The 21,147-nt window shown below is 43.0% G+C and overlaps 3 protein-coding genes and 1 non-coding gene across 8 annotated transcripts; 2 read left to right on the top strand and 2 right to left on the bottom strand.

The window, feature by feature from the left end:
• The first annotated feature begins 28 nt into the window (after positions 1-28).
• On the top strand, positions 29-2,270 carry hax1 (HCLS1 associated protein X-1). Its single transcript, XM_020648603.2, has 7 exons — positions 29-211; positions 525-775; positions 851-1,053; positions 1,161-1,221; positions 1,307-1,440; positions 1,583-1,703; positions 1,810-2,270. The coding sequence occupies exons 1-7, from the start codon at positions 147-149 to the stop codon at positions 1,881-1,883; spliced, it is 909 nt and encodes a 302-aa protein (XP_020504259.1). The 5' UTR covers positions 29-146; the 3' UTR covers positions 1,884-2,270.
• Positions 2,271-5,261: 2,991 nt separating this feature from the next.
• aqp10b (aquaporin 10b) lies at positions 5,262-8,926 on the top strand. Its single transcript, XM_020648550.3, has 6 exons — positions 5,262-5,591; positions 6,451-6,577; positions 7,137-7,274; positions 7,803-7,921; positions 8,342-8,559; positions 8,645-8,926. Exons 1-6 carry the CDS (start codon positions 5,277-5,279, stop codon positions 8,862-8,864), a joined length of 1,137 nt encoding a protein of 378 aa, XP_020504206.1. The 5' UTR covers positions 5,262-5,276; the 3' UTR covers positions 8,865-8,926.
• A 1,748-nt stretch (positions 8,927-10,674) lies between these two features.
• znf687b (zinc finger protein 687b) lies at positions 10,675-21,134 on the bottom strand. 5 transcript variants are annotated; one of them, XM_020648577.3, is made up of 10 exons: positions 20,996-21,134; positions 17,891-20,236; positions 16,373-16,671; positions 16,091-16,275; positions 15,572-15,748; positions 15,308-15,470; positions 14,665-14,994; positions 14,300-14,400; positions 13,733-13,820; positions 10,675-12,648 (listed from the first exon to the last, which is right to left on the bottom strand). In XM_020648577.3, exons 2-10 carry the CDS (start codon positions 20,220-20,222, stop codon positions 12,031-12,033), a joined length of 4,293 nt encoding a protein of 1,430 aa, XP_020504233.1. In that variant the 5' UTR covers positions 20,223-20,236; positions 20,996-21,134; the 3' UTR covers positions 10,675-12,030. The 5 variants fall into 5 exon arrangements, with proteins under 5 accessions (XP_020504233.1, XP_020504231.1, XP_065804089.1 ...); XM_020648575.3 differs by lacking the exon at positions 20,996-21,134 and adding an exon at positions 20,378-20,731; XM_065948017.1 differs by lacking the exon at positions 20,996-21,134 and adding an exon at positions 20,400-20,731.
• Positions 15,102-15,237, bottom strand: LOC114921034 (small nucleolar RNA SNORA13). Its single transcript, XR_003809335.1, has one exon. It is a non-coding gene; the product is annotated as a small nucleolar RNA SNORA13 (small nucleolar RNA).
• Positions 21,135-21,147: the final 13 nt, after the last annotated feature.

Raw genomic sequence — 21,147 nt, 5'->3', positions numbered from 1 at the left:
AACTAGCATGACGACGTATGGCGTCATTCTGAAGTTACTAGAACGCTTTACGACACTGTTGACATTCGTTTGGTCCAGTGCGTATCTGCCTCAGGAGTTGTTTTCGCTATGGTTTAGTTTTTGGCAATAACCTGTTAATTAATTAAATGAGTGTTTTTGATTTATTTCGCGGGTTCTTCGGGGTACCTGGAGGCCATTATCGCGGCCGACGGTAAGTTTAAAGAGTCATGAAGCTTCACATGTTTCACTCGGCTAAGCTAACAGAAGTTTGTAGCTGCTTGTACTCTGTTTGGTTAGTTAAACAGCTTTGGTTAGAAGATTAGAGTTTTCTGTGCCAGGATGACCACATGGGGCCCCTCACCTACAGTAGTTACTGCTCTATTTAGGCTGAGGGTGACCTTTAGAGTAATACGATTGTGTACTTCGAAGTCTATTAATGTAACAGCTGAACTGCTGGTTAACCCAAAGAAAGATGTAAAGGTGCTTCTTTATGACTAATCAAATATTTACTGTTTTTGTGTCAGGGACCCCTTCTTCGATACACTGACTCATGATGAAGATGAAGATGATGATGAAGAGGACGGATTCTACTCTGACGGGTTCCGAGGGGACCAGCAGGACCCCTTTGATGGGGACTGGAGGTTTGGCTTCAGCTTTGGTCCAGACGGGATGAGGATCCAGGAGCCTCCAGTCTTTGGCCACGTCCTCAGGGAGATGGAGGAGATCTTCTCCCAGCTGGGCCGGATGGATGAGCAGTCAGAGTCAAGACACTTTGGTATGAAAACTAAGCCCTGATCCAGAACTTTATCACCTCTTTGCTAGACCTACACATGTGTATCTTCTGTTGTAGGTGTTCCTATGCTGCCACCACCTCAGGATGGAGAAAAGAGGGGTGAAGGGGGGTCCAGTGGTAACCCCCTGAGAGACTTTATGCTCAAATGTCCTGAAAGCAATACACAGGGACCCAGACCAGGGCCACCCAGAGAGCCCAGGAATGACAGCCACCGTTCTTATGAGTCACCAGAGCTTCCTGGCTGGACTCCTTTTGCAAAGGTGAACGTCCTTTTTTGTTTTTCTTCTCTGCAGCAACATTGCTGTTGATTATTCCTCTGTAACCAATGATTGTTCATGTGTCACAACTGTGTCGTGTTTATTGACAGTTCAATGATTTTTGGAAACAAGGGCCACGGAAAGCTCCAGATGAGCGGAAAGAAGATAGAGGTCAGTTGCATTTTTAATCACTAAGTTAGAGAAATAAAGGATGTGATATTTGCCCAATGTCCCAACTTATTCACCTCTCCCCCAGATCTGGACTCTGCAGTGTCCTCTGGGGGCCTGGATCAGATTCTGACACCACCTGCTGGTCAGACTCCAAACCAACCCAGGAGCAGATCCTTCTTTCAGTCAGTCATGGTCACCAAGGTGTTGAAACCTGACGGGGTGAGAGAAACAGTGAATCCGGATTTATTTATCAATCAAATGTTAAAGATGAACTGAAGATTTTTTGTTGTTTTATTTTAAACACATCTCAAAAGAATTTCAGGAAACAAATAGGCTAAAGGTTAGTGTTATTTTCTGTCAGACCGTTGAGGAGAGGCGGACTGTTAGAGATGGACATGGTAATGAAGAGACCACCGTGACCCGCTCAGGAGGTGTGGGTACCCAGGAGGATGCAGACCATCACACTGTGCCCCTCACACCAGGTCAGCCTGTGTAAAATGACTGATTACTTTTATGCTCATTTTGAGTCTTTAGCCTCATGTTGTTGTTGTTCGATCGAGCTCTAATGCATTCTTGTTTTTATTCCAGGTGGCCAACATCCATTTTCAGACCTGCGTGATGACAACTCGTTATTCTCTAAGTTCTTTCGAGGCTTTAAATAAAATGTGAAGTGGAGTAAAATGTGGAAAAAAAAAAACCCTTCTCTGCTGTTTCAGTCTATGCGTTCTGCTGTAGAGCTTTGAGTTTTTGTAGCCTGTATCTACATTTTTAAACAGAACACTTGCATGACCTTGAGCTGCCAAAAATGAAAGTGTTTGTAAAGGATCTCTGGGCCTGGTAAAAAAAAAGATGACTACTAGATCTGCTACAGACCACGTAGACTAGAAGCTGCCAATTCTGAAGACTGATTCTATTGAACTGAGACACATCAGGGACTGAATAATTCACTGTCAGATATTTTATTTTTGGATTCTTTTTTTTGTAGCAGAAGCCTGTATGGATGTGAGTGTGTGGTATGTCCAATAAAAAGTCCTAATATATTTACAAAACTTGTTTTTGCTCCAGTTGTTTTTGACCACTTTATGAGATACTTTGGGGGGGGGGGGGGATACTCCTGCAGCTTTTATCTGCTGACTCATAGCATATTTTCTGATTCAGTTTCCTGATTGTGTGACTTTAAAGAGTTTTCTTTTAGCACCAGTCATATCTAAACGCCATTAGCGTAATGTTAAAGCAACATGTTTAGATTTTTTAAGATCAAAATCCACTGCACTGAAAATAGTTATGGAAAGCTGATTATGTGGTAATGGAGTATTTGTGTCTTTTCATTCAATCATGAAAAAGAAGGAGTTACACGCATATCACGTAGGTGCAGGGCAGTGAAAAAAATAGCAAAACTGAGAAGAGGCTTCAAAAACCCAAATTCATCTTCAAGAGATGGAGTCCAGCCATGACGTTGCTAATGCAATAAAAAAATATAAAATAAAATAAAACTTTATCTTAACCTTACCTAGGGCAGGGTGTCTTGTTTGTGTGTTTTTCTGCTTTTTTATTTCTTTGTAGTTGTTGTTTTGATTTTTTAATGCTATTTCTTTCTTCTGTACTGTGCCAAAAATTGAAAAAAAAAATGAAAAAGAAGATAGGCCTGCACACTTGCTCAATTGCCGGAAAAAAATGGGGTTTTATTAATAAAAGAATTGAGTAAGTGTGCGGGCCTATCTTCTTTTTTATTCAATCATCCAATCAATCTTTATTAAAGCTTCTCAAGATATGATATGTTCCTGCAACTGTGCACACCTCAAAGTACAGGCTGTGCATGGGGTTCCCTGTTGGTCGTTACCTCCAGACACTTTACAAAAAGAGTTGATACGTCAACATAACATACATCCAGCATGAACAATACACTTGGCATCACATGGCTTGTACTGTTTTCATGTTTTTACATTCCATCCTGTTTCTGTAAATCTGATGTCAGGCCATCTCCTCCCAGAATAGGATCACAGTTATCAGCTCCTTATTTGTTCAGACGGTTCACCTCCCTGTTTAGTGTATTCAACCCCGACCTGGTTTCTTCTCTTTCTTCAACCCCCCCCCCTGCCTGTTCTCCTTCCTCTGGTTTTCACAAACAGCCTCTATGACTGTGTCAGTGTGACCTCCAGCATGTTCGTAGTTCATCAGCTTCAGTAGTTTAGCCTCCTCGGCTTACTTGATAAAGAATGATTGATAATGCTCAACTCCAAATTAAAACATTCTAAAAGCTCTTTCATGGGGTAAATATCAAAAGAGTTGGCGAGGTGTTCCCTCTGAAGTCAGGTGTAGCGCTCGTCTTCAAAGTAAATCTCTAAAGGGAACATTAGCTCCACTCCCCTCCTGAGGACAAATTGGCAAGAACACAAAGGGAGTCTTCGAGACCATTTCAATCACATTCTGTGAAAATATATATTCACAGGGTCTAAAATGTTTAAATCTCACAATCTTCTCACTCTTTAAGGTTGCTGAAAAAAAACTTTCCAAAAGGTCCAGATTGAAACAACATGATAACAAATAAGGAAAAATGTGGGTTTTTAATGTTTGTAAAAAACAGAAAGCACCAAAGGGAATTAGAAAATAAACATCAGGGACATTCATTTTACATTTTTTTTGAAAACAGTGGCCGAGTGGTTAGTGCATGTGCCTCCAGTAAAGAGACCACAGTCTTCCAAGCAGGCTGCCAGGTTCAAATCCAGCCTGTGACTCCCCTCTCTCTCTCTCCCTGCCTCCTGACTGTCTTCCATTCATGCAGATTGTTTCCAAGTTTCTTCATTAAGCAGGTGAGAAACAGTTGATTATGAGTATCAGATACAGCATATTTACTTTTTTATTTTATTTTAAGTAATAATGAAATAACATCTGACCTTGCTTGCTCATTTTCTCTTCATTCACATTTGCCAACCCCCCCCCCCCCCCCCCTTCAGAAGAGGGGCAATCTTTGGAAAACCACAGGCGTTTCAGACTTTAGGGTCACTGTGAGGAGCCTTCATTGTGTATTAATCTTGCCCCCTGATTTAACAATTCTTTATCTCTTCAGTGACATTGATTAGAGGCATCGAAAAAATCTAGATGGAACAATCAATCTCGATGGTCTTTTGTTATACATTTAAAGTCATCAGTACTGATTTACATGTTTCAAAACCGAAGAAAAACTCCTCACGGACTGATCATGTCACACAACCCTGGTCATATAATGCAATAACCTGTCGTTTCATAATATAAAAACTTAACAGGTATCTTTTTTTCACTTAAGAGTTGTGCAATGCTTGACCAATCCTTTTATCTTGTTGTTGGTCATATGTCAGTATTTCTTGGAGTTTCTTTGAGTTCAGAGGAATGCAGCTGTATGTTGCATAATGTAAATCATCTAATCCCATCCAATGTCTGCATGAGCTCATAACAGATTGTACTACAATAAAATATTCTTTGTTTGTCTTACCTAACGCCCATTATGATCATTTTATACCATATGTAATATGCTCTGATGTAATGGTCATACCTAACTGAACTGAATTACATTTCATTTAGGACAACAATTAAAGGTGCACATATAATATATATTTGATATGCATAATATAAAAGGTCAAGTATAAGAATTTGTCTCTCATGATTCTCATTACAAACTGCAGTTATAAATGTTATAAAAGTTATAAAAGCCAAAGCGATTTGTATCTCTTATCAGATTTATTATTCTGTGGAAATGGATGCACGTACAATCTCAGAAGGGACAAGGTGTTCAGGGGCTTTAAAGGCTTTCTGGAAAAAGGAATTGTACATTTTCTTGAACTTTACTTGCATTCTTTCATTGATTTTTTGGCCGGGAATGCCAAGCAAGAGTAAGAGAGACAAAAGTGCCTGCTCATGTTTGCATTGAGAGGAGAAGACATGTGATGATAACCAATCAAACGGAAGGATTAATCAGAGCCAATTCAAACCAGGTGAGGTCACAGACAAACCAAACCAGGCCGGGCAGTGTCAAAACAACCTCTTGTGCAGTGAAGTGCTCCCGAGGTTCAGACATCAACATGTACCAAAAGATAAAACACTCTTCTCTCCTGCACTCAAACACATCTACACTTCCTCAGCCGGGCCATAAAGTGCATGACGTAGACAACTGCTCCAGTATGAAAGGGCAAACTCTGCTCCATAAGGCAGACAGTGCAGTGCTGTGGGGGTCAGAGGATCTGACGGATGACAGCGTCCCGCCTCTGAAAGTTCAGCTTTGGCCCGACGGAGAGGAGAAAACGACGGGAATGGAGAGGCTGCTGAAGAAATGTCAGATCAGAAACAAACTGTTCAGGGAGTGTTTGGCTGAGTGTCTCGGGGTCTACATCTTGATTGTGAGTGCTATGATGCATTTTGAGGAACTTCTTTTTTCTCACACATCAAGAAGCTTTCACACTTTAAAGTTGGTTTACTTGAAGCTGCTTATTCATTTTATGTTTTGCTCTTATTTCAAAGCAGCTAGTGCCTCCACTCAATGGATAACTGAGGACTTTGACCTAAAACGGAGACAGACTGTAGAAATAGAGTTCAAGTGGGAGGGTGAGAGAGGGTCACGGATGGGTGAGGTTAAAATGGGAGGGGTACAAAAAGTGAGGGTCCCGCCCTCATCATTGATTTTGGAATGACCTGTGTTGTTTATCTGTCTGCTGATTGTGTTTGTGTGTTTTGAATCCGTCTCTCTATCTGTCAGGTTAATTATCGTTTACAGCAGAAATCATAAAAGCGGTTCCTGAGCGATGATGGTCGTAAAAAAAAGCTGATTATCTAAAGGTGCTCATACACCTGTGCCAGGACACAACAAACTTTCATATGAATATATATTTTTCATCAGATTTTTTTTTTTTAGAATTTCTCATCTGCAGCCTCATTGAACATTTTTTTAAACTTTTGTTTGTTTTTTTTGTCTGATCGTTTTGGCCAATTTTGTGGGTTTTGTGTTCTGAAATGTTTTGGAAATGTTCTTCCTAAATGTAAGTCTTGTGTTTTTAGACTTGTGGTGGAAACTGTTGTTTTTAATCATTAATATGACTATTATTCATTAATTTGTCTCTGGAGTAAACTTTAAAAAAATTGGAAACTTTCGCCGTAGTGTTTGAGATTCCAGTCCCTAAATTGAATTTTTTTCACATCTGGTGCTCAGATTTTTTTGGGGGTGTTTTTGAATGTTCAGCTCATGCAGCTCGTTATTTTCAGCTGTTTGGATGTGGCTCCGTTGCCCAGGTGACCACAACAGAAGAGAAGAAGGGACAGTACCTATCCATAAACCTGGGTTTTGCACTTGGAGTAACATTTGGGATCTTTGTGTCACGTGGAGTTTCAGGTAAGATGAGATTTAATATGACACTGCAGAACAGATTCACACATTAATGTCTGTTTACAGAAAAGTTTGAAATAAATATGTTTTCAGTCGGGGTAGTGTGAAAAAAAGGGACAGTATCATAGTTTATGCTACATAAAGGTAGCATGATCTGACAGTGAAATACTAAATAGTGTTCTCTTTTAACAGAGCTTCTTACTTTATGAAAACTTTAAGAATCATGGCACGAGTGAAGGAATTATTTTAGATCAAAGTTTTTATTTGAGCTTTAATGGTAAGTTGCAAATGAAGACTTTGTAAAATAAGGATAAGAAAGAGATTTGACCTTTCCCTTCCAAAAGCTTTAAACTACTCTTCCTTCTGCCAGAGTTAAAGTGACCAAACCCAAATCCCACTTTTTTTTCTCCACTCCTTGTTATTTTTAAACAGACCCTAAGCAGTGCACAACCCCAGATACGCAAAAGTTATTTTAACATTAAAGTATGTGACGATTTCAGGAGACAACAAACTGTATCATTTGAATTTTAAACCTGAGCCTACATTTGATTCAATCCCTCCTGAGGTGCCCATCTGAACCCGGCGGTGTCTCTGAGTTTGTGTGTTCTGGGGAGACATCCCTGGATGAAGCTGCCTTTCTACATCTTCTTCCAGCTGCTCGGAGCTTTTCTAGCTGCAGCCACAGTTGCACTGCAGTACCATGGTGAGTTTCTAAAAAAAGGATCAGGCTAAGACACGGACTGGGTAAATATTTTTGTTGCAGATTAAATCAAAGAATGGGATTCAGCACTAAGCCCAAAGATTCATATAGAAAATCAGAGCACAGGCATAGAGTCGTTATCTCACAGGATAATGTCCAAAAACAGTTAGTTACTTTATTCATCTAAAAACATCAGTGGATTATTACACGTGTGTATTCACTTCATATTTTTGGCATTAGGATTTTTGTTTTGAAGGATTGATCCATTTTCCATTATTTATCCTGGAGAAGACACATGTCAACCAAAGCCACTTTGTGGATCGTTGTGGGACTTTTTGTTTTTCTTTTAAAAAATTAACCGTCTATGGCACAGGGAAACGGGAATTTTTTTTTTAAAGTGCTTGTATTTGGTGTTTATCTTGGCTCAACTGAGAAATATCACCCTCCTTACTCTTTTTTTTATTTTAAAAGACTGGTATCGGTACATGTTATTTATATGTATTTTTTGTGTGTTTGGTGAGCTGTTTACAGATGCCATCAGGGCGTACGGTGGTGGACAGCTTACAGTCACAGGGCCAACAGCCACAGCGGGCATATTCTCCACCTACCCATCTGACTACCTGAGTGTGTGGGGAGGAGTCGTGGACCAGGTCAGATATCATCACTTCACACTTCATCAGGCTGAATTAAAACCATAAAAAGAAATCAAATCTGTTGTCAATTTGTAGTCACTTTTACTCTGCCTAAATAAAGACACGATGTGGATGTGCAGTCTAGTCCTGTGAAGGCTGTTTCGTCATGAGCTGGGGATTTCTGTCTTTTAATAAGGCAGTTTTTTCTTACCACTGTAACTTTTGCTGCTTTGCTAAAGTGCTCATGATGGATAGGCCGGGTCTTTGTAACATAACAATGAGTAAGATCTTTTACCTGCTTTTTGTAACATAACAATAAGTAAGGTCTTTTACCTGCTTTTTGTAAAGTGTCTCGAGATAACACTTGTTAGGAGTTGACGCTATACAAATAAAATTTGATGAAATTGATTGATGATAATACTGCTTTCTGTTGTCCAGGTGATAGGCACCGCTGCCCTCTTGCTGTGTGTCCTGGCACTCGGGGACCAGAGGAACACCTCCCTCCCTGACAGCTTTCAGCCTGTACTGGTGGGTGCAGTGGTGCTGGTTATCGGCATCTCTATGGGCTCCAACAGCGGCTACGCTCTTAACCCAGCCAGGGATTTTGGACCTCGGTTATTCACGTACATCGCCGGCTGGGGAGATGATGTTTTCAGGTTGGTAGGAAGACACGTATCTCTTTCTCCACATGAACACATTTGGCAGAAAGTCTGATTGTGTGTGACACTTGTGTCTCTTCAGGGCTGGAGACGGTTGGTGGTGGGTGCCCATAGTGGCTCCTTGTGTCGGTGCCCTGCTGGGGACTCTGATCTACCAGCTGATGATCGAAGTCCACCATCCCATCCATCAGTCTGAGCTACCCAGTTCATGTCAGGAGGCCACTGAAAGCAAGACGGGCGTGGAGCTGGAGGGGGTGGAGCCAGGCTGTGAAAAACCCACCAAGAACTCCAATTTAGCTTAGTTTAAAAAAGGAAAGATCTGCTGTGTATTCTGACATTAAACAAAATAAAAATAATAACTAAATGTCTTTGTAAATATGTGTGATTGATTTACTGGAACAAATGTTTGTTGGGTAGCATAATCAGAACATATAATAAACAACTAAATCCAGTTTCCACTGCTTCAGTCAACAACTACGAATTGGTGTGAAACTGTTATAATAGTCCCTACAGCAAGATCATAACGGGACCCCTTCACCATTTCTCCAACAGCACCAGCAGAAAAGAGAAGTTATCCTAGTAAAGAAAACATGCAAAAAAATTAACAAGATAGATTGGAATAAATGTTGCACAGAAATTCATAGTCCCCACAAACTGAGCCTGAATGACTCCTGTGCCCTCCTCTCTTCAGCTCCAGGGGGTTTCTATTTGTGGTTTTGGGTTAAATTTCTCACATTGGATAGATGCTTCTGAGGTTTTTGATGGTCCTTATTTTCTGATCAGTTTAAATTAATCTAGTACTTATATACGTACCTTAAATCAGCATCTGAGCATTTTTAGCATTTTGCTGAGTCATACTTTGGTGAATTCATAAACATGGATGCTACAAAGACGACAGCATTGCAGCTGTTTCTGGTATTTGTGATTTTGTCCAAGCCTTCTTGCTATATCTGTGCGTTTAAGGCAGGGTTGTTCATTTTCTCCAGATATACTTTTTAAGATTCTGGTTTAAATGTCTTTAGGTCCTGACAGACATTAATAACTTGTGTTCTGAAAAAGGAACAAAGAAAATCCGTCATCTGTATCAGTTTGTAAGTCTGTAAAAACTCCGACCAATGTCTGCCATGAGGTACCAATCTGATGAACCAATTGCACGCCTCCCTGTCTCCCTGCTCGTTCTCTACTCCATGCATGCACGAGCCCACACTCAGAGAGCATGTAAGTGAGGGGGCGTGGCTTTTGAGGGAGCACAGAGGGGAGGGGGTGGGAGTAGATGAAGCACTGAGGGAATGCTTCTTTCAAAATCATGCTAGTTTTTTTGAAAATTACCAACCCTGCCTTTAATTAAAAACACAATATTTCTTTAAGCCTAATCAATATATATCCACATGTACAGAAACTAACAGTACAACCTAATGCTATCCACAAATGACATGTTGCAGACACTGCTTTGTCACATGTGAATTATAATGAACTTAATTGTTACTCACATCTTCCATTGTTCTCTTTAATATAGTCACTTAGATGATAATTTTCTGAGCTGCTGTTGGGATTGTTTGTTTTGAATGTTTATAAAAAAATGGTACCATGAGGGGTTAATGCAGCCTAAACGATTTTACTCTTCCATTTGAGTCAGACACTGAGTCTGCAATTTTCCTGGACTATTACCTTGACTATTTCTCTACTAAAACTGTGCAATCTGTTGAAAACTGGACAATATTTATACATGAACCGTGCAATATCTATGCTGTTAATCCATCAGTGTATATTCATATTTGTAAATATTGTTTATATTCTCAATTACCTGGGCTTGAACATAGCTTATTACTTATACTACTTTATTATTGATTTTACTTGGTACTTGTTTATTATATTGTTATACTATTTTTATTTTATTTATATTGTGAACTTATCTGTACTTCCTACTGATTTTTGGTGTCATGAGCAACTGTAGCAAACAAATTTCCCCCTGGGATTAATAAAGTATTTCTGATTCTGATTCTGATGATCTGCTGGTAAGACTGTAGGACATTTCCAGTTCATTAAATCTAGTGAAATTCTGTAAACACAGCTCTGCATGCTTCAACGAGTCAGCTGCACGAGTCATCCGTCTCTCTTTTACACATTTATTTTCGAAACAGCACAAAAGTGTATGGCATTTCAGCAAGCAGACCACAACCATGGAAAAGAAAATGACGTGAAATTTTCAACTATTGAGCTATATAAATATGATATCATGACATATAAAAGATACAAACAAACAGAATCCACTCAGACCTCCATCACATGACCTTGAAGGCTGCTTTTTGAAACATAGATAAGAAATGTGAGAACAGCAAGCACTGATTCTGTCGATAAAAAAAGAACCGTCTCAAAGAGATAAAACATTTGTATTCATACACATTAAGACAACACGACCCCCACACTCTGCTGTGTAATTACAATGTATAGCTACCTCTTTGGGGGGGGGGGGGGGGGGGGGTGAACCTTTTTTCTTTTTAACCTCAAATTGTCTGGGGAAAAAAAGGGGAACAGTACAAGTACAAATACTTTACGTATTCACATTATCATAGCAAGATACTAAAACCAGAACGCTTTCCTTTAGTGTCATTATATGTATTTACAAGGCAAGACTCGTACACATTTTACTACTGGCAGGAAACCTGACCTCTCTTCTTCTTCTTCTAGCTTAACGATTAACAACATCACACACTTTTTTTTTCACACACGACACAGGTTACACACCTCCAGTAACCTCCTCTTCTAAAGATTTGCCTTCAGAGATTCTAATCTCACGTCTCTGTTGCAGCCACATTGTCCAAAAAATACCAACAGCAGTGATGTGTTTCGTATAAATAAATATTATAGCAACATAAAAAATCAGTGTCAAATTCTCTACACACTCCCCCTTCATGCTTTAGACGTCTTGTGATATTAGCTCGAGGTCAGTTTTAACCGCCTCTGGAGCTGTTAGAACTGATCTCATGCTGGGAAAAAGTAGGATGGGTTTGAGGCAAATGAGTATGAATATTGAGAAGACGTGAAGTAGAAAAATATCGGCACTACAGCGGTCTGGAGTACGGTGGGTAAGGTGTGTAACATGATAAACAGGCGTAGGCTGCAGGCGTTGCAGAGTGACTGAAGTGAAGGGACAAGACCTTTATGACACAGTATGGCTGATATATAAATGCTTTACTCTGGGAGCGGGGTGGGGGGCGGGGTCATTTTGAGAGCCTTTTCCCTCAAAGAGTCTCTCACAGGTGTGTTCAGTTACATAACATGATCAAACATGCAATAATTAATTGCACAGAGGAGGTGCCATAGATCAAGAGAAACTGTGTGTGGGGGCTAAAAAAAAACTGCGCAGGAAGCACGTGCTTCATCTCAGGATCAACATTCATATTTTTTTCAGCCTCTCGTCTCCCGGCTGAAGATGACCCGTCAGTCTCAGAGGACCCGCCCACCCCTCTACTGAGGCTTGTCCGTTTTGTGTGCGGTGAGGAAGGCCATGCCGTGGGTCCTGAAGTGGGTGTTGAGGTCCGAGGCCTTGTCGAAACGCCGTCCGCACACCTTGCAGCCCAGGTTTCCGTCTCCGTCCTCGCCCTGCGCCCCTGGGGAGCCGGCGGGCGAGCCATCGGGAGAGCTGTGGTGGGCGCGGGGGGTGCCGCGGTCGGCGTCACTCTGGGTGTCGCGGACGCGGTGCGTGATGAATCTGTGTCTGCCGAGAGAGCCGGCCGACGCAAAGCAGACACCGCACTGCAGGCACTGGAAGGAGACGGTGTCGCCGCGATGCTGCGGGATGTGCCGCTGGAACTCCGCCCCGTCCTCCGTGGAGAAGCCGCAGGGGATGCAGCGGAAAATGTTGTCCTCCTCCTCCAGCTCGTTTGGGGCCAATGATGTGGAAGCTACAGACGCCCTGGTTCTCTTAGCGGGACCTGTACCCTCCTCCCCGTCCTCTGTGGCGTTCTCATCTTCTTCTCCTCCTCCTCCCCGGCCTCCAGGAGGTCCCACCTCCCCATCGTGTTCTGAGGAACTGCCTGGTCCTTCTCCACCTGTGGCCGCGCGCTTCCGGGTCATTGGGGGACCCTGAGGACACAGAAAGGGAGAGAGACTGAATATTTTCAGAATAGTTTAAAAACAACGTGTCCAACTTCCACACTTATTAAGGCAGTGGCTGAAACTGAAGCAGGTTTGTGAGCATTGAATATTTCCTCTTATAAATAATAAATAGTAAAATAATAATTTTACTGTTTGGTCTTAAGTTCTGCACTTGTATAGCATCAATGTTTCTGTATTTATTTTAGTCTAATAATTCTGTTTTAATCATAAAGTCCTAGCCAGGGAAGGGCGTTGCAAATTAGCCAAGGCTAGAAACTTTTGTGCGTGGCATCTACTTTGTAATAATATATGAAGCAATGTTTACTGCATGTGTCCCTGTTAAATAAACAAATAAATAAATAAAACAAGATACATATTATGAAGGTCACTATATAACCTAAATACCTAACACTGACCCCACATACAAAACACACTGCTTAAAAAAACAAAGACACAAGCGTAAAAAAGAAACAGAGGCTTGTACATCCCACCTTTTTATCATGTTACATGTATGGATGCATGTAATAATTTTGTTCTTTGGATCTGGGAGGGGGAGGGGCTTGTGGACTTCTTAGTTCAGACTAGTAAAGAGTGGAGCCACACAGTCTTTTGACCTCTCTCTCCACGCCTCTCTCTTTTTGTATAGTTTTGGATTAACCTGTATCTGTTTTTTGTTTATTTTTGTTTAAGTAAACATTTAAACTTTGATCATTTGGTCCTGTGGATTTTTTGGATGAAAATTACGTAAGAGAGGGGTTTTGGGAGAGTCAAGCTACGGCTTCATTCAGTGGATACCTACAATTCCCATAGTATGGGAAACAGTGTTTCCTCTACGTTTATCCATTAGAAGGTGAGACCTGGTCCTTGTTTCAGAACACATCTCAAATAATATTAACTTAATAACTCAACTCAAACTCCCTAGCTTTTCAGAGAAACATAAATTGGTCAATTTGCCTGTGTTCACACGTCCTAAAAAAAAAAAAAAAAAAAAAATCTGCTCAGAACAACTGGAGTCAGGAGACAGCTTTAGACAAACGTCTGTAAATACACAGAGAGAAGTGTCTGAACTCACCTGTCCGTCTGTGGTTCTGTGATGGAGCCGGACATGTTTGTCCAGTAAGAACCGACTGCCAAAGGTGCGCTTCCCTTCTGTACAATATCTGAAAAAATGATGCACAACAGAATGCAAGATTGTGTCAGCTCCAGGCCTTATAAACACAGACTGACCATCACAATACACTTCATGTCTGTCTTTATTTATTACACCTTAATTGACCCATCTGTCACATAACTGCATTTTACTTATCATGTTACTTGAGCATCTTTTTCACCATTCACCACTGCACTGTTTCATATTTAGTCATGTAAATATTAGTCTTTTCTTATTATGTTTATTGTTGATATTTAATGTTGTACCTGTTCATAAGAGAGCACAGTTCACCAAAGTTAAATTCCTTGTGTGTGTAAGCATACCTGGACAATAAATCTGATTCTGATTCTGATTTATAAGCCGACTTGTAAGCAGTTATCTACTGTGCTGATTTTCTACTTTTACTCTAAAGTGGATTTAGCAATTAAAATGTTTTTGATGTTTAAGCAAAATAAACACACATTAGCTCGAAATCTTAGTTTGACTCACTGGCAGTGGAACACTCTCTTGTTGCCCTCGTGAATGACTCGCTCGTGACGTCTCAGGCTGGAAGACGTGCTGAACGTGCCTCCACAAATACGACAGGGGAACTTTGGACAAACACATAGACAGACAGACACAGAGAGGCAGATAGAGATAAGATTAAAGAGATACGTTTCAGTCTGATGGACACGACAGGCAGGAAATTAACTACAGGCTCCTTTTTTTGTTTGTTCTTTACCGACCACATTGTCAGAAATAGTTTTCCACCTACAACAAAAAACAGATGCTTTGATTCATGTTTGGTGCTGAGAAAATGAAGCGCCCTTTCAGTACTAATCCGATAAAATCAAAAAAGAGAACGTGCGCCTCACCTTGCCGTGCTCCATCTTCACGTGACTCAGGTAGTCATCGTTGTCAGTGAAGGTGGTCTGACACTGCGGGCAGGTCCACTCAGTCTGGGACGGGGGTTGACTGCTGCTCCCCGGGGCCTCATAGTCCTCGTCATCGTCCTCCTCCTCGTCCTCCTCCTCCTCTTCCTCCTCCTGATCCCGGCCCCAGTCCTCTCCATCCGAGTTGTCAGGCTTTCCGGAGGATTTGGATTTGAGGCCTGAGGGGCCGGACGTCGTCGTGGGGGCTGAGGTGGCGTTTGAGGAATCGGTCTGAGAGTCTGTTTGTTTGGCTGAAGGTCCTCTGTGAGCGGTCTGAGAGAGGGGCGTTACAGAACAGGCAGCTATTAGCAAAACCAATCACTCCAACTGGGACACAGAAAGACAACCTAAAAATACAAAATTCATGTGACCAAAATAACATTTGTACTTGGTATAGAACTTAGGACAAGGTCACTAGGGAGGAACCTTGCTAAGGCCGATACAAGAATTTGCTGTATGCCTTTGTTGACGCCACATTCGCCGTGGAAAGCAATGAATGGGCAACACATAAAGGCAAGGGGGCAGGTTCATGATAAGCTTTTATTTTGAAAATACTTGATTGGTATTTAATAATCACAGAACAAACCTTTATATGCTCCATCATAGATCCTTTCTGAGCGTAGAGCTTCGTGCAGTCGGGACACTTAAACACATGCACTTTCTGCTTGGCTAAATGAGTGTCAAAGTGCATGTACAGCAAGGGCTTCTGGGTAAAAACCGTGTCACACATCACACACTTGTAGATCATTCTGCCAGAAATAGAAAAAAACACACACACAAAATTAGGGATGTATCACCAATCATACTATACAAATGTCCAATGTATATTTTGGGTAGAAGTAACTCGTACTTGGCCTGTCCTCCGACGAGTGACGGGTGCAGGGTGCTGATGTGGCTCTGGGCGCTGGGGGAGGATTTGAAGGCCATGGGGCAGCTTGGGCACTTATGGAAAACCTCGCAGTGAGCAGTCTGAATGTGGGACTTGATGGAGTTCAAACCTCCAAACACGACCTGGCAGCTTGAGCACCTTCAAGAAGTTGTCAAACATAGTTTCATGTGTTAAGGCTTAAAAAATAAAGATGTTAAATATTACACGTAGAGCAGTTCATTTCACACACATGAATGATGCTTTAAAGGTGCTTTTTGAGCAGCACTCTTTCATGAAACATTGCAACCCAAAAGTCACATTTTTCAACCAATCAGAGAGAGAGAGAGAGAGAGATATATATATATATATATATATATATATATATATATATGTGTGTGTGTGTGTGTGTGTGTGTGTGTGTGTTAGTGGAAGCTCTATAAACGTAAATTGTAATTATTATTGACATAATAATAGGTCTTATTAAGGAAAGTGTCTCCACACCTGTACCCGATGCGCCTGGCAAAGTGCAGGCAGGCCTCCTCCAGGTGAGTCTGGAAGCTGGCCTGTCTGGCAGTCCCACCACACTCCGGACAGACATGAGGCGCTCTGTGTTTATGGATCCTCTGGTGGGCAGATACGGCACACGAGTTTGGCAGCATCATAGGAGGCGAGCACTGCGTACATGTCTGGAAAAAGAGGGAAATAAAATAAAACAAAGTGCTCATTAATTGCCAGCATTATTTAAAATCAGGAAGCCGTTGCATGAGAGAAACAAAGACTCACAGAGTTAGGAGCAGCTCTGATCTGCTGGAAGTGAGTGACCAGTTCAGCCTTGCTGTTGAATTGTGTTTGGCACTCTGGACATTTGAAGTTGTTGTACTGCAGCCCTTCTGCCTTCTTGCAGGGAAGAGGCATGAGGGCTTGGGGGCCCTGAGGTGCGCGGCGGACCTGTCGAGGCTGAGCTGAGGCAGCGGGAGCTGAAGCGTCTTTCATGGGGCTGGAGTTAGCGGAGGCTGCAGAGCCTCCGGTCGTGGTGGAGGGAGAGGAGACTGGAGGAGAGGAGGACGAAGAGGAGAGCAAGCCTGGTCAGCCCAAGGTGGGAACAGAAGAGACAAATGGGACGTGGTCAATGAAGATGATTCACAAATGAATGATGAAACATGATCAGAGTACGTTTCTTTGAGGGGCTCTCACTGCTTTCTATGCTAATAATAAATGTGTGAATTTTAGATATAAAACAAATCAACACATAATACACTCAACTATTTTGAGTAATATGTTTTAAAGAGAAAAAGATCTGAGACATCACTTTTCAATTATTTCTGGGGGGTTGTGTATTTATGAAAAATTTCAGGATGTTGCCATTGAGAGGCCCCTTCATGAGTAACTGTGTTGGATGTAGTTTCACTGTTCTCTGACCACCTTTCACAACCAAAAAGTGAATTGATGAAATAGTTGACGGATGGCAGCACTTGTATGAACGTTCACTCGATGTTGACCCCAAGGCATCATACATATTCTGCAGAACTTAACTAAGAAAGTCAGAAATTATGATAAATCATAAACATCAGGATGGATCAATATTGATTATATAATAGACAATTCAATTTTAAAGATACAAAGTGAAATGATCCTCATAGTTCTTTTCCATTAAACTTTCTTGAAGAGTTAACTGTTTTGAATTCCATCATATCACTACTTTTATTATTACTGTACTTTTTTATTATTTTGTATTATAAATGTAAGTGAATGTGAAACATGGAAATATACTGAAGCCCTGAATAGAACAGAATCAGAATTGTGACATCAGCAAACATCGTATTGTTGTAATAAGAAATTCATAGATCTCATGCATCTTATCATGAAACTACAACTACAACCCTATTTCTTTCACTTCCTTTATATACTTGTTAATTGAATATCTTTGGTCTTTAGGTCACACAGAACAAGGTTTTTCAAGGACATCACATTGGACCTCAGGCGATTGAGGTGAGTTGTTTTTTATTTTTGGGCTTTTTGTGCCTTTAATGTAGAGATAGGACAGTGGATAGAGTTTGAAATCTGGGGAGAGAGAGAGAGGGGATTGACATGCGGGAAAGGAGCCACAGGTCGGATTTGAACCTGGGCCGCCCGCTTTGAGGACTATAGCCTTCATACATGGGGCGCGCGCACTAACCACTGCGCCACCAGCACCCCTGAGGTGAGTTGTTTTTTGATAAATGCCATTTTCTTTTTGGAAAGACTGGTTGAATTATCTTAAAAATATACAGCTGTTTAAACTATTAGCCACAGTTCACTCACCACCAATGGGTGTAATGTCCTGCTGTCCAATCATCTGCTCCACTGTCACAGGCCTCATGACCAGGTGTGAGCACTGCATGACCAGCCCGCGCTCCTTGTGTTCCCGGGCGTGCAGCAGCAGGCTGCACTTGTTAAAGAAGGCCAGCCTCTTAGCACAGTGGTTGCAGGTTACTTCAATGCGGAGTGATCGTCTGTCGTAGTGTCGAGCCAGGCTGCGCTCCAGAGCAAAGGCATCTCCGCACTCCAGGCAGCGGTACCCTGTGGATGGGAGCGGGAGGCCCCACTCAGGAGGCGGAGGAGCTGAGAGGTCCGGCTTGTAGCTCGGTAGAAGGTTTTTACTGTTCAGGATTTTGTTAAAGGCCTCGACCAGGCTGGACTGACTGCGGGAGATGACGGCGCCTGTGCTGTTGACGATGGAGGCCGGTTTGTTTTGCTGGAGGGCGCCGCCTATGATGGTGCTGCTTCCTCCGTTAGCTGTCTTATTAGTGGCTGTACGTACACTGATGCCACCGGCAGCGACAGAGAACTTGGGAGAGGATGACACAGTGGGAGTTGCAGGCAGGGCGGCAGACTTAGTGATGCTGACGGCAGTGGCAGAAACCTTGGTCTTGTCTGATGCAGCCATCTTGTTCTGGACCTTTGTGGCGGCAGCTAGCATGACGCTGCTGGCTGCGAGAGTAGACACAGGCAGAGCGTTGAGAGCACTCACTTTCTGGGAAGTTGTTGTCAAACCAGAGGAAGAGTCAGCTTTTTGGGCCTTGTTTCCTAAAACCTTACGCTCCCCAGTTTGGGATTTAGAGTCCAACCCTTTCCCTGCTGCACCACCTTTAGGTGCTACTCTTGTGACAGTTCTGGTGATTCCGCCCGTGGAGGTTTTTATTGTTTTGATTCTGACTTTTAGGGGTCGGGATGGAGCTCCGGCAGCAGCAGGCGCAGCACCACCTGTTTCTCCTCCATCAGTCACCGGTGCTTTTTGCTTTCCATTATCTACTTCCATTTTCTCCTCACTTGCTTTTGCATTTTCTCCCTTGTCAGATTTGCTATCAGCCACCTTCTCAATCCCATTCCCAACCTCCATCTCCTCCTCCTCCTCTTTGGGCTCCCGAAGTTCAGCCAGAGGTGGAGTGGAGGCCACTGCAGGGCTGGAGGACCTCTTAGAAGCAACTTGAGCAGTTGATTTTGGCATCTCTGGTTCAGGACTCTCTGGTGAGTCTCTCTCCTCTATGACATGTTCTGGATGCCGGTCCTCCAGCTGGGGATTCTCTATTGAGCTTGACTGGGGTGTTGATGAAGTCTGAGACGCCCCTGAAGGAGTGTCCCCAAGTTTAGGGTGAGATGCAGTCGAGGACGTGGGCTGGGCTGAGACGGAGTCGGACTTGTAACGTCGGCTCAGCTGAGTGCAAGTCGGGGAGTCAGGGTTCTCTTGGATCACCAGTGGACTCCCCAAGTCAGGGTCAGAATCCTCCTCCTCCATCTGCTGATGCTGAAACCCAGCAGGGCCGCTTTTAGAGGCTCCGTTAAACGGCTGAGACGAGTGCAGCGGGTGTGCTGCAGGTGCAGAAGGTGGAGTTGGAAGCAGAGGCTTGGAAGGTGGAAAGAAAGGCGAGGCTAGTCCAACGGGTCCACCTGTAGCCAAAGGAGACGAGCCAGCTGAGAGAGAAGACGATGAAGGTAATGATGCATTGACCCCGTCAGCCCTCTCCTGGCCTGAATCCTGCTGTTGCTGGTGTTGCTGCTGGAGAAGCTGCATCTTCCTGGCCCGGCCCACTGGATCTCCTGACCCCTGTGCTACAAGCGGTTTAAGTCTGTTGAAAATGTTTCCACCCTGTTTGTGAGACTTTGCTGCACCAGAACCTGCTGCCTCTGAAGAAACTTTAGGGGTGTTCATTGACCAGGGTGCCCCGTTAGACTGGGTCTGGCTGAGGGGAAGGGGTGTGGAGGCACCAGATGCCCCAAAACCGTTGTGGTTGAGAGCCTCAGATTCAGCAATCCCAGGGGCACATGCACCCAGTCTAGGACCCACGTCGACCCCTGTGATTACATCAATAGGGTCCTGGTCCGCGTCTCCTTCTCCTCCATCTGAAGGCTCGAGGCGTACTTTATTTTTCACAATCACACTAACAATAGAGGTGTCAGACTGGGGGTCTGACGGGCTCGGTGGTCTCAAGGATGATCCCACCACGCTGTCTGTCTTTCCCAGAGGTGGCCCTGCCGCTCCATGGGGTCCCTCTGCCTCATCCGGGGCAGACTGGATGGCCTCTTTGGCATCTATGTCAGGTATGTCAAATGCTGCCAACAGGTCATCGAAATCTGGGGTCTTCATGTCCCCCATACCGGGATTAACTCCTGTAAAACATAAAGTCAAAGATATATTATCAGGAGGCAAACATAACACACAAGGCATGAATCCATCATCTCTGACTCTGCCTACTAAAACCATGATCATGAAAATATATATAATTCGTTAATAGGCGTTTATATGTTGACCTTTTATAAGTAAATTCCTCACAGAATATCCTGCACCGTTATTTGACAGAAAGCTGCATCTCTGTTGTTTTCAGGAAAGCTACCTAAACAACAAGGATCCTACTGTAGCATTTCTGTTAGCCTGCTAGCCCGCTAGCTAACGGCGATTCTGCATCCAAACCCCTCCTCTGGAAACAGGATAAAGCACTCGTTTTCAATGAATGGGAAAAAATATTTCATTAGTGCTTTGTTTTTGTTGCATGCTCGGCGTTATAGTTGTTTAAGAAACCGTTCAAGCAGGGTTAGAAACCTCTGTTCCTCCCCGGCTGAGGCTGGCTAGCTGTGGCCGCTGAGCTCCAGCCACAGAGAGAGAGAGAGAGAGAGACAGAGAGAGAGACAGCGAGAGCGAGAGAGAGACAGAGAGAGCGAGAGAGAGAGGGAGAGAGACAGAGGGAGAGAGGGGTCATTTAGCTAACAGGCTAGCAGCGTTCGCCATTAAAAAGCAACTGGATCTGTTTTCTGAGGTATGGTCTGACAGCGGTAACACCTCGGTGGTCGTAGGGGTCGACGATGTCACAGAAGAGGATGGTTTGGATGGGGATATACGTTTTAATATTTCATGTATCTTTGGTTGTTTACCTGGATATGCGATTCCCGACTATCCTAGCTCGTTTGCAGCTGAAAATGATGTCTTCCCGTCACATGACCAGGTACATCCTATGAAGCTCTGGAAGAAGAAAATGCATGGAGGATGCTGCAAACACGGTTATTTCTTTCAACTCTGCACGGTT

Source organism: Labrus bergylta, chromosome 19 (assembly GCF_963930695.1).
Source record: "Labrus bergylta chromosome 19, fLabBer1.1, whole genome shotgun sequence".
NCBI classification, from domain to species: domain Eukaryota; kingdom Metazoa; phylum Chordata; class Actinopteri; order Labriformes; family Labridae; genus Labrus; species Labrus bergylta.
This window is presented reverse-complemented; position numbering and strand designations above follow the sequence as displayed.